The sequence below is a fragment of the Salvelinus fontinalis genome, chromosome 39 (assembly GCF_029448725.1).
Source record: "Salvelinus fontinalis isolate EN_2023a chromosome 39, ASM2944872v1, whole genome shotgun sequence".
NCBI classification, from domain to species: domain Eukaryota; kingdom Metazoa; phylum Chordata; class Actinopteri; order Salmoniformes; family Salmonidae; genus Salvelinus; species Salvelinus fontinalis.
In genome coordinates this window covers 6,072,941-6,085,456 of record NC_074703.1, presented here as the reverse complement: position 1 = coordinate 6,085,456, position 12,516 = coordinate 6,072,941, and the positions used below count along the sequence as shown (strand labels likewise).

The 12,516-nt window shown below is 46.7% G+C and overlaps 1 protein-coding gene across 1 annotated transcript in view; it reads right to left on the bottom strand.

The window, feature by feature from the left end:
• Window positions 1–330: 330 nt before the first annotated feature.
• LOC129838296 (leucine-rich repeat-containing G-protein coupled receptor 5-like) overlaps window positions 331–12,516 on the bottom strand; it is a gene marked incomplete in the record, with an annotated part of 131,651 nt that continues 119,465 nt past the window's right edge. The window contains 3 exon segments of the mRNA XM_055905185.1: window positions 331–5,907; window positions 6,895–6,972; window positions 7,173–7,309. Of these exon segments, the coding sequence (XP_055761160.1) occupies window positions 4,832–5,907; window positions 6,895–6,972; window positions 7,173–7,309 (1,291 nt within the window).

Here is a 12,516-nt window from a genome sequence, read left to right as displayed (position 1 = left end):
TTAATTACACCGCCTTATGAAAACAAGGATAATAGAAGGATACATGAGTCATGATTGACGCAGAGCCTGAAATAACTTTATTTTTCGTCTCAACATGCCTGGTGTCCCATCCACCCACCCCGGCGCTGATGGAATAATGACATGATTGTGTTCAGATCCATTATTTTAATCAATCACAAAGTTATAAGTCATATATCCTTGTGGATCTTGACATGCTTACAAAAAAGTTCACAAAGCGTTTTTTTTCTGTTATGTTCCACACAACGTTTATTACCTCTAAATCGTCCCACCACCAACCTCCTTTTAGGAATAACAAACACCACTCACGGATTACGCTCATTTGGTAAAGTTGTTTATTACATATTAGACAGATTTAACACTCTGATATAAAAACAAAATATGCATTCTATTCACTGGCCCTATGAATGTAATGTACACACAGCCTCTAGCCAACAGGACGCTAGGCTAGCTAAACCTGGCTAACCAACAGGACACTAGGCTAGCTAAACCTGGCTAGCCAACGGGACGCTAGGCTAGCTAAACCTGGCTAGCCAACGGGACGCTAGACTAGCTAAACCTGGCTAACCAACAGGACGCTAGGCTAGCTAAACCTGGCTAACCAACGGGACGCTAGGCTAGCTAAACCTGGCTAACCAACGGGACGCTAGACTAGCTAAACCTGGCTAACCAACAGGACGCTAGGCTAGCTAAACCTGGCTAACCAACGGGACGCTAGACTAGCTAAACCTGGCTAACCAACGGGACGCTAGGCTAGCTAAACCTGGCTAACCAACGGGACGCTAGGCTAGCTAAACCTGGCTAACCAACGGGACGCTAGACTAGCTAAACCTGGCTAAATACCTATCTGCAGAGCATGCGCCAGGCCTCCATCAGACCTCCTCCTCAGGGACCCTTTACTTTACATAATATACTTTTGGTATAAATACTCATCTATATTTTTTTATACAATTCTGGTATTTTAAGAGCTCAAGATAATACAAAAAAAGCTTTTGCCTCCAAATTCTGAATCTGGGTAACGATGGAGAGAGAGAAAAAACAAGAAGAAGAAAAGAAAGACGATGTGTCACATTTGACAGTGGATTCATACAGCTACCCCAGTATCTGGTAGTTTGTAACAGAAACATTTGGCTACTTTGTGGCCTAATGAACACAACCCAGATTCAGCCCATCCACCTCTGTTGCAGAGCGTTTAAAAATAAAGTTTTGCTTCGGTGTGCCCTAATGAACACGACCCAGATTCAGCCTATCCACCTCTCTTTTTAACCATGTCACACACCTGGGAAAGACCCCGAGACAAGGATGTCTCTCTTTCTATGCTCTCTGTCTTCAGCATGTCACCTGGAGGAATGGCCACAGGCAGGTTCATTACAGTGAGTTTGTGTTGTGTTGAGAGAGAGAGAGAGATGTGTTGTGAGAGAGAGACAGACAGACAGACAGACAGACAGACAGACAGACAGACAGAGACAGAAGAGGGGTAGAAAACTAACTCACAGACAGACAGACAGACAGACAGACAGACAGACAGACAGACAGACAGACAGACAAAGCAGAGGGGCAGAAAACTAACTCACAGACAGCAAGGTTTTTCACAGACCATGAGCAGCAGAGTTTTCAGGAACATTGAAGAATGGCAAAGACGGTTGATTACATTTTTAGGTTTCCAAGAGCAATTTGCTTTATAAGTAATGACATCTACATCCTTAATTCATCCACACAAGGACAAAGGAGGTGCCTGTCAAGACTTTGCGGTTGTTTCACGAGGTTGCTACATTTCCCTAGTTCTAAGTGCTGGAGAGCTCTGAGGTGTTCTCCTGCTCTGATATAAAGGTAGATATGACCTGTGACCGGCAAGGCAGGAGAGGAGGAGAGGGAGAGAGGATGAGGAGAGGGAGAGAGGATGAGGAGAGGGAGAGAGGATGAGGAGAGGGAGAGAGGATGAGGAGAGGGAGAGAGAGGATGAGGAGAGGGAGAGAGGATGAGGAGAGGGAGAGAGGATGAGGAGAGGGAGAGAGAGGATGAGGAGAGGGAGAGAGGATGAGGAGAGGGAGAGAGGATGAGGAGAGGGAGAGAGAGGATGAGGAGAGGGAGAGAGGATGAGGAGAGGGAGAGAGGATGAGGAGAGGGAGAGAGGATGAGGAGAGGGAGAGAGGATGAAGAGAGGAAAAAGAGCTGGACGGTGGACCAGACATGAGGTCATTCTCCTGGAGAGAAGAAAGACGGGATGAGGAAAAGAGAGGTCGACAGCCTGGAGCTGAGCTCTGAAGATACCTCAGGAATCGCCTCAGAGGGCTTTTAAACCTTGCTAACCTCAGATCCAAGTATTTGTCTGGAGAGGCCGCTGATGTTTGGCATTAGTAGTCGGTTGCGTCTACCAAAAAGCAGAGGAAGTAAGAAGAAGAAGACAACAGAAAGAGGAACGAAGGAGAGGGGTGAACCAGAACGCTGGACGCTCTGACCTGACCCTCGTCCCGGGTGATATTTCATTTCACGAGCGATCCAGCTCCTTGGAAAGGGTTCAGTCCTGGAAGGCGGTGACTTGATACCTCTATCCAGGTTAACACCCTGCTGCTGCTATGCTGCCGCTAAGCCTGGCCAAAGAACAAAGAGGCAGAACACAAGACGTCTCTGTCCTGTCCCAGCGCAGTGGGGGAGCAATACACATCATTACCACAGGTTTTCATTCTGCCCTCTAAAACACATGAATAAGAATCCTCCTCTCTCTCCCTCGCTTTCTCTCTCCTCTCTCTCCCCTCATCTCTCCCTCACTTTCTCTCCCCTCCTCTCCTCTCTCTCCCCTCATCTCCTCTCCTCTCTCTATCTCTCTCCCTCGCTTTCTCTCCCCTCCTCTCCTCTCTCTCCCTCCCTTTCTCATCTCTCTCTCTCTCCCTCGCTTTCTCTCCCCTCCTCTCCTCTCTCTCCCCTCATCTCCTCCTCTCTCTCTCTCCTTCTCCCTTGCTTTCTCTCCCCTCCTCTCCTCTCTCTCCCCTCATCTCCTCTCCTCCTCTCTTTCTCCCTCTCCCTCGCTTTCTCTCCCCTCCTCTCCTCTCTCTCCCCTAATCTCCTCTCCTCTCTCTCTCCCCTACCCTCCTCTCTCTCCCCTCATCTCCTCTCTCTTTCTCTCCTCTCGCTCTCCCTCTCTTTCTCTCCCCTCCTCTTCCTCTCTCTCTCCCTCGCTTAATCTCCCCTCATCTCCTCTCTCTCCCCTCATCTCCTCTCCTATCTCTCTCTCTTCTCGCTCTCCCTCTCTTTCTCTCCTCATCTCCTCTCCTCTCCTCCTCTTTCTCTCTCTCCCTCTCCCTTGCTTTCTCTCCTCTCTCTCCCTCTCTTTCTCTCCTCTCTCTCCCCTCCTCCCCCGGTACGTGCTCTAGTCACTAGGTAATGGAGGAGAGTCATGCATGCTGGTGATTGACGTAGTTAAATGCTAAACACAACTGAAGATGTAATATACTGTGTTGTGATCAGTCTAAACGGGCTGTAATGGTGCATCGATAAAACAGTCTAAAAGCACCAACTCACTAAATATACATTTTGACCATGGATAGCGATTAGAAATGACTTGTTTTTTTCTCTGCGAGCTACAGCAGTATCTTGAGATCAACAAGGCACTGAAGACAGAGAGGTGGACTGGGAAAATAGAGGTACGGAAATAGGGGGAAAAACTTTTACAACTAAATATTAGTGTCAAATATGAATACACACCGAACCTTACTTTAAAAACAAACTGGCATATTCTACAAAGGAGAACAGATTGTCACAGTAAATGTACACAAATGAACGGGCACGTAAGTGCAACCACACACACACACACACACACACACACACACACACACACACACACACACACACACACACACACACACACACACACACACACACACACACACACACACACACACACACACACGTGACCAAATGTAATTGGTGCCGTTGTTGCTGAAGGAGAATGTTGTGACATGGCGTCTCACACGGTCACCACACTTTTAACACCAAGGAGCGATAGACAACAAGACCCAACCCGCACGCACGCACGCACACACACAGACACACAAGCACGCACGCACACACACACACACACAAGCACGCATGCACGCACACAGACATGCACGCACACACACACACACACACACACACACACACACACACACACACACACACACACACACACACACACACACACACACACACACACACACACACACACACACCTTACAAATTGTTCTCACAAAACTCAGCTTTCAATTATATAACTGTCAGAGAGGATGTTAAACTCAAATGAGGTGTTTTATCTTAGGGATCTAACGGAAATAAAAATGAAAGCAAAGCGATGCAGTGTGGAATTTCCTCTTCCTCCTCCTCCTCGTCCTGGCCTACATATTATAGAGTCAAGTACCTTCATTAAAAGGGCCACTGTGTTGGTGTACATATGATGATCGTAATGGTGATCATAGCTGTGTTCATAACATAACCAGTTCTGCTTCTGTCCGGCATCTAGCTGCCGGGCCAGGGTTTACACATAGCTGGTACTGTACAGACAGACAGAGAGATAAGAATACCAGGACAATGGGAGTCTATCTAGCTCTAGATTAGAGTTCTGATTCAGAGGAGGGCCATGGCGGCCATTTTGTGTCCTGTTCCTGTCCGTGTGGCAGTGGCCTTGTTTCTTCATCCTTCCTCTCTGGCTACATGTACTGCTCTAACACAGTCTCTGTCTGTGTGTAGGGGGTTGATATAGGGCATGGGGTACTGGGGGTAGAACCCAGAGCCCTGCAGCCCTGGGGGTAAAAACAGTGAAGCCACAACGCTAGTCTGCCTAGCGACAGGGGATGAAGGCAACCGGGGGGTGGTGTGCCTCGGCGCTGGGTTGCTGCCCCGCCCCCCTTGACTCCTCTTCTTCCTCTGACACCCCGAAGGTGACCAGGGCCTGCGTGGAGTCACATGACTGTTTCTCGGCGTCCTCCGAGTTGAGCGAGACGAGGCTGAGTCGGCGGGGTCTGCTGAGGTGCAGGGCGCCGCGAGTCCTTCTGTGGAGCAGGCCCAGGTCCTCTCTGAAGTGAGGGTTGAAGAGGACGTAGAGTAGAGGGTTGAGGCAGGCTGGGAGAGGAACCACCACTAGGAGCACTGACTTCACCACCTCAGGCCCTACTGAGGGCAGTTTCAGCAGGGAGGAGAAGGAGAGGAAGGCTACGGGGAAGTAGAGGAGACAGTTGGTGAACAGCAGCCAGGCCACGTGACGGATCATGGAACAGTCCCACAGGTTGTCCGGCTCTCCTTTCTCCAGGCTGCAGTAGAGGCGGGCGTATGTGACGGTCATGATCAGATAACATAGGGAGTTGACTAGGACTAGAGCCACCATGAAGCCCAGAGAGGAGGGCTCTTCGTAGGGCATGGGGAGACAGATGGAGGAGACACCATAGTCCCCCAGCAGGGGGAGCACGGTGATAGCCAGGCCCAGAAGGAAACACAAGGCGGCCACCAGCCTCAGCGTGCCTGTCGAAGTCTTCCCCTCGGCGGCCTTGCCTCTCCGTATGGACAGCCCCCTCTCCAGAGCGGCCACAGTCAGTAAGAAGATACTGGTCTCAGACGCGAAGATGGAGACGAAGCCGGTCAGTTTGCAGCCCGTGCTGCTCTCCCAGCGCGCCCCGTAGCGGCCGAAGCTGCCGAAGGTCAAGGCATCGACGGTGGCCAGCGTGGCAGACCACAGCCCCATCAGACTGTTTACCAGAGCCAGCAGGCCAATCAGCAGCTTCACAGGGGACAGGAAGGACGGGGAGAGAAAGATGGAGACCATCACCAGTGTGTTGCAGACCAGGGAGAGAGTAGCAATGACCCACACACCAACACGGATCAACCAGCTGCCAAACAGGTGGTGGCAAGGACGGAACGGACCTGGGGAGGGACAGATCAATCAGTCACTCAATCAACCAGTCAATCAATAAATCAATCAACCAGTCACTCACTCAATCAATCAACCAGTCACTCACTCAATCAATCAACCAGTCACTCACTCAATCAATCAACCAGTCCCTCAATCAACCAGTCAATCAATAAATCAATCAACCAGTCACTCAATCAACCAGTCAATCAATCAACCAGTCACTCAATCAACCAGTCAATCACTCAATCAATCAACCAGTCACTCAATCAACCAGTCAATCAATAAATCAATCAACCAGTCAATCACTCAATCAATCAACCAGTCAATCACTCAATCAATCAACCAGTCAATCACTCAATCAATCAACTAGTCAATCAATCAACCAGTCACTCAATCAACCAGTCAATCAATCAACCAGTCACTCAATCAACCAGTCACTCAATCAACCAGTCACTCAATCAACCAGTCACTCAATCAACCAGTCACTCAATCAACCAGTCACTCAATCAACCAGTCACTCAATCAACCAGTCACTCAATCAACCAGTCAATCACTCAATCAATCAACCAGTCACTCAATCAACCAGTCAATTAATAAATCAATCAACCAGTCAATCACTCAATCAATCAACCAGTCAATCACTCAATCAATCAACCAGTCAATCACTCAATCAATCAACCAGTCACTCAATAAATCAATCAACCAGTCACTCAATCAACCAGTCAATCAATAAATCAATCAACCAGTCACTCAATAAATCAATCAACCAGTCACTCAATCAACCAGTCAATCAATAAATCAATCAACCAGTCACTCAATAAATCAATCAACCAGTCACTCAATAAATCAATCAACCAGTCACTCAATCAACCAGTCAATCAATAAATCAATCAACCAGTCAATCAATCAATAAATCAACCAGTCAATCACTCAATCAATCAATATATGAACCATGTTAGGGGGAAGATGGTGGGGGGGGGGGGGGGGTGTTGCCTTACCGGGTGAAGGGGAACACTGGACACTGTGGTGGGATTTGGGCTCATCATCGAAGTCCAGCAGAAAGTCCTCGTGGTCTTCTTAAATTAAATCAAAGGTTATATCCAGGTTATCAAGACGTTTCATAGGAACTGAAAATTAGTCACTGTTTCTGTCAGGGGGCATATTAGCAACACACCGTGTATCCTTTACAACAAGGATCTGAAGTGGTATCCCATTGCCTTTTAATGGGGCACTACTTTTTGTGCAGTGTACTATCTAGGGTTGTTTGAGAACACACCTTGGTTAGACAAGATGCCCTCCCTCCTCCCGAAGTCGTCCTTCCCGTTGTTGTTATTGTCTCTGTCCCAGGGAGAGGAGTGTTTCTCACAGGAGACGAAGGCACAACACTGGAAGGCATAGGGCAGCTCCATCACCCTACACAGAGAGAGAGAGAGAGAGAGAGCGAGAGAGAGAGAGAGAGAGAGAGAGAGAGAGAGAGAGAGAGAGAGACAGAGAGAGCGGAGAGAGGAGAGAGAGAGAGACGGAGAGAGGAAGGAGACAGAGAGAGAGAGAGAGAGAGAGGCGAGAGGAGAGCGAGAGCGAGAGAGACAGAGAGAGAGAGAGAGCGAGAGCGAGAGAGAGAGAGAGAGAGAGAGAGACGAGAAGAGAGAGAGAGAGAGAGAGAGAGAGAGAGGAGAGAGTGAGAGAGAGAGAGAAGAGAGAGAGAGAGAGGAGAGCGAGAGCGAGGAGAGAGAGAGAGAGAGAGAGACAGAGAGAGAGACAGAGAGAGAGAGAGAGAGAGAGAGAGAGAGAGAGAGAGAGAGAGAGAGAGAGAGAGAGAGAGAGAGAGCGAGAGCGAGAGAGACAGAGAGACAGAGAGACAGAGAAACAGAGAAACAGAGAGAGAGAGAGAGTCATCCTACAAGAAACATGGTATAAAGGAGACGGACCCAATGGTTGCCCTCTAGGTTACAGAGAGCTGGTGGTCACATCCACAAAACTACCAGGTGTGAAATGCTAATTTGGTATAGAGCAGACCTAACTCACTCTATTAAATTGGTCAAAACAGGAACATTTTACATCTGGCTTGAAATTCAAAAGGAAATGATCTCAACAGAGAAAAATGTCCTCATGTGTGCTACCTATATCCCCCAATAGAATCCCCATACTTTAACGATGACAGCTTCTCCATCCTGGAGGGGGAGATCAACAATTTCCAGGCTCAGGGACATGTACTAGTCTGTGGCGACCTAAATGCCAGAACTGGACAAGAACCTGACACCCTACCTGGAGGTGACAGCATTCCCTCCCTCATATGCCCCCCTAGACACAACTACATAACCAACATAACCAACAAAAACGGGTCACAACTCCTGTAGCTCTGTCGGACACTGGGAATGTACATAGTCAATAGTAGCCTTCGAGGTTACTCCTACGGTAGGTACACCTATAGCTCGTCTCTTGGCAGTAGCACTGTAGACTACTTTATCACTGACCTCAACCCAGAGTCTATTAAATTGGCAAAAAACACACAACATTTTTTCCCACAGGGCCTGGGGGTGAGACAGGGATGCAGCTTGAGCCCCACCCTCTTCAACATATATATCAACGAATTGGTGAGGGCGCTACAACAGTCTGCAGCACCCGGCCTCACCCTACTAGAATCTAGAAAACTACAAACCTACAAATGTCTACTGTTTGCTGATGATCTGGTGCTTCTGTCACCAACCAAGGAGGGCCTACAGCATCACCTAGATCTCCTGCACAGATTCTGTCAGACCTGGGCCCTGACAGTAAAACTCAGACAAAAATAATGGTGTTTCAAAAAAGGTCCAGTTGCCAGGACCAAGAATACAAATTTCATCTAGACACCGTTGCCCTACAGCACACAAACAACTATACATACCTCGGCCTAAACATCAACGCCACAGGTAACTTCCACAAAGCTGTGAATGATCTGAGAGACAAGGCAGGAATGGCCTTCGATGCCATCAAAATGAACATACAATACGACACACCAATTAGGATCTGGATAAAAATACTTGAATCAGTCATAGAGCCCATTGCCCTTTATGGTTGTGAGGTCTGGGGTCCGCTCACCAACCAAGAATTCAGAAGATGGGACAAACACCAAATTGAGACTCTGCATGCAGAATTCTACTAAAATATCCTCAGTGTACAACGTAGAACACCAAATAATGCATGCAGAGCAGAATTAGGCCGATACCCACTAATTATCAAAATCCAGAAAAGAGCCGTTAAATTCTACAACCACCTAAAAGGAAGCGATTCCCAAACCTTCCATAACAAAGCCATCACCTACAGAGAGATGAACATGGAGAAGAGTCCCCTAAGCAAGCTGGTCCTGGGGCTCAGTTCACAAACACATACAGACCCCACAGAGCCCCAGGACAGCAACACAATTAGACCCAACCAAATCATGAGAAAACAAAATTATAATTACTTGACACATTGGAAAGAATTAACAAAAAAACAGAGCAAACTAGAATGCTATTTAGCCCTAAACAGAGAGAACACAGTGGCAGAATACCTGACCACTGTGACTGACCCAACCTTAAGGAAAGCTTTGACTATGTACAGACTCGGTGAGCATAGCCTTGCTATTGAGAAAGGCCGCCGTAGGCAGACATGGCTCTCAAGAGAAGACAGGCTATGTGCACACTGCCCACAAAATGAGGTGGAAACCGAGCTGCACTTCCTAACCTCCTGCCAAATGTATGACCATATTAGAGACACAAATTTCCCTCAGATCACACAGATCCACAAAGAATTTGAAAACAAATCCAATTTTGATAAACGCCCATATCTACTGGGTGAAATACCACAGTGTGCCATCACAGCAGCAAGATTTGTGACCTGTTGTCACAAGAAAAGGGCAACCAGTGAAGAACAAACACCATTGTAAATACAACCCATATTTACGTTGATTAATTTTCCCTTTTGTACTTAAATTATTTGCACATCATTCCAACACTGTATATTGACATTATATGACATTTTAAAAGTATTTGTTCTTTCTGAACTTTTGTGAGTGTAATGTTTACTGTTTATTTTTTATTGTTTATTTCACTTTTGTTTATTGTCTACTTCTCTTGCTTTGGCAATGTAAACATGTGTTTCCCCATGCCAATAAAGCCCTTATATTGAAACTGAGAGAAAGAGAGAGAGAACAGGAGAGAGAGAGAGAGAGAGAGAGAGAGAGAGAGAGAGAGAGAGAGAGAGAGAGAGAGAGAGAGAGAGAGAGAGAGAGAGAGGAGAGGAGAGGAGAGGAGAGGAGAGGAGAGGAGAGGAGAGGAGAGGAGAGGAGAGGAGAAAAAAAGGAGAAAGAGAGAATACAGGAGAGAGAGAGAAAGAGAGAGAGAGACAGAGACAGAGAGAGAGAACAGTAGAGAGAGATAGAGAGAGAGAGAACAGTAGAGAGAGATAGAGAGAACAGTAGAGAGAGAGAGAGAGAGAGAGAGAGAGGAGAGAGAGAACAGGAGAGAAAGAGAAAGAGAGAGAGACAGAGACAGAGACAGAGACAGTCAACACAACACGTAAGGCATAGGGCAACTCCATCACTCTACAGACAGAAGAGACTAAACACAATGCTACCACCACACTGAACAGTTTATTAAGTACCAACTGACATGCAACTTTGCAGAAATAAATCACCAACTGTTTATCCACAATTGAAATTACAGTGGTTTATGACATCATACAAATATTTAAGTCTAGGAGTTCCTAGCGGAAGGGACGTACGTGTTGACTAACTGAGGAGGCTGTAACTATGGCCTGGGTAAATCATGTTTTAATGGTGGGTCCTTCAACTGTAACTATGGCCTGGGTAAATCATGTTTTAATGGTGGGTCCTTCAACTGTAACTATGGCCTGGGTAAATCATGTTTTATTGGTTGGTTCTTCAACTGTAACTATGGCCTGGGTAAATCATGTTTAATGCTTGGTTCTTCAACTGTAACTATGACCTGGGTAAATCATGTTTTAATGGTGGGTCCTTCAACTGTAACTATGACCTGGGTAAATCATGTTTTATTGGTTGGTCCTTCAAGTGGCCTGGGTAAATCATGTTTTATTGGTGGGTCCTTCAAGTGGCCTGGGTAAATCATGTTTTATTGGTTGGTCCTTCAAGTGGCCTGGGTAAATCATGTTTTATTGGTTGGTCCTTCAAGTGGCCTGGGTAAATCATGTTTTATTGGCTGGTCCTTCAAGTGGCCTGGGTAAATCATGTTTTATTGGTTGGTCCTTCAAGTGGCCTGGGTAAATCATGTTTTAATGCTTGGTCCTTCAACTGTAACTATGGCCTGGGTAAATCATGTTTTATTGCTTGGTTCTTCAACTGTAACTATGGCCTGGGTAAATCATGTTTTATTGGTTGGTCCTTCAACTGTAACTATGACCTGGGTAAATCATGTTTTATTGGTTGGTCCTTCAACTGTAACTATGGCCTGGGTAAATCATGTTTAATGCTTGGTTCTTCAACTGTAACTATGGCCTGGGTAAATCATGTTTTAATGCTGGGTCCTTCAACTGTAACTATGGCCTGGGTAAATCATGTTTTATTGGTTGGTCCTTCAAGTGGCCTGGGTAAATCATGTTTTATTGGTTGGTCCTTCAAGTGGCCTGGGTAAATCATGTTTTAATGCTTGGTCCTTCAACTGTAACTATGGCCTGGGTAAATCATGTTTTATTGGATGGTCCTTCAACTGTAACTATGGCCTGGGTAAATCATGTTTTATTGGTTGGTCCTTCAACTGTAACTATGGCCTGGGTAAATCATGTTTTAATGGCTGGGCCTTCAAGTGGCCTGGGTAAATCATGTTTTAATGCTTGGTCCTTGGTAAAAAATATGACCCACTCTGATGGGCTTCAGAGTGTCCATGTTGCACCCTACTTCATGGTGAATGAGTGTGTATTGGTGTGCTGCTCCCTTCCCTACCATGATGTACTAGAAGGGAGTGAGGGTACTGTAGCTAGTGCATGTCCATCATGTAACCTGTTTGTCTGTACTGAAATGAACTGGTAACAGGTTGTCTATTCAAAATAAGGACAGGATGGGGAAAGAAGATATCCTCATCCTCTTCTTCCTTCTCCCCTTCCTCCTCTTCCTCATCATCATTTTCACCACCATCTCCACCACCACCTAGTGATGTCACAATACCAGAGTTTTGCCTTGGATAGAGATACCAGATTTAGTATTACCATACTTGATACCATCACAATACCACAGCGTATTAGCCAAAGTTACAGAATGGCCCTTGATTCAGACAGATGAACCCAGCTACTGATCTGTTGAATCGTTGGGCATCTTTTGAGTTAAATATCATCACAGCCCTGTTCGTTGCTGAGGCAATAGATGATCTATGGGAGAGATGTGAGAGAGAGAGACGTGAGAGAGAGAGACGTGAGAGAAAGAGACGTGAGAGAGACGTGAGCGAGAGAGACGTGAGCGAGAGAGACTTCAGAGAGAGAGACTTCAGAGACGTGAGAGAAAGAGACGTGAGAGAGACGTGAGCGAGAGAGACGTGAGAGAGAGAGACGTCAGAGAGAGAGACGTGAGAGAGAGAGACGTGAGAGAGAGAGAGAGACGTGAGAGAGAGAGAGACGTGAGAGAGAGAGAGACG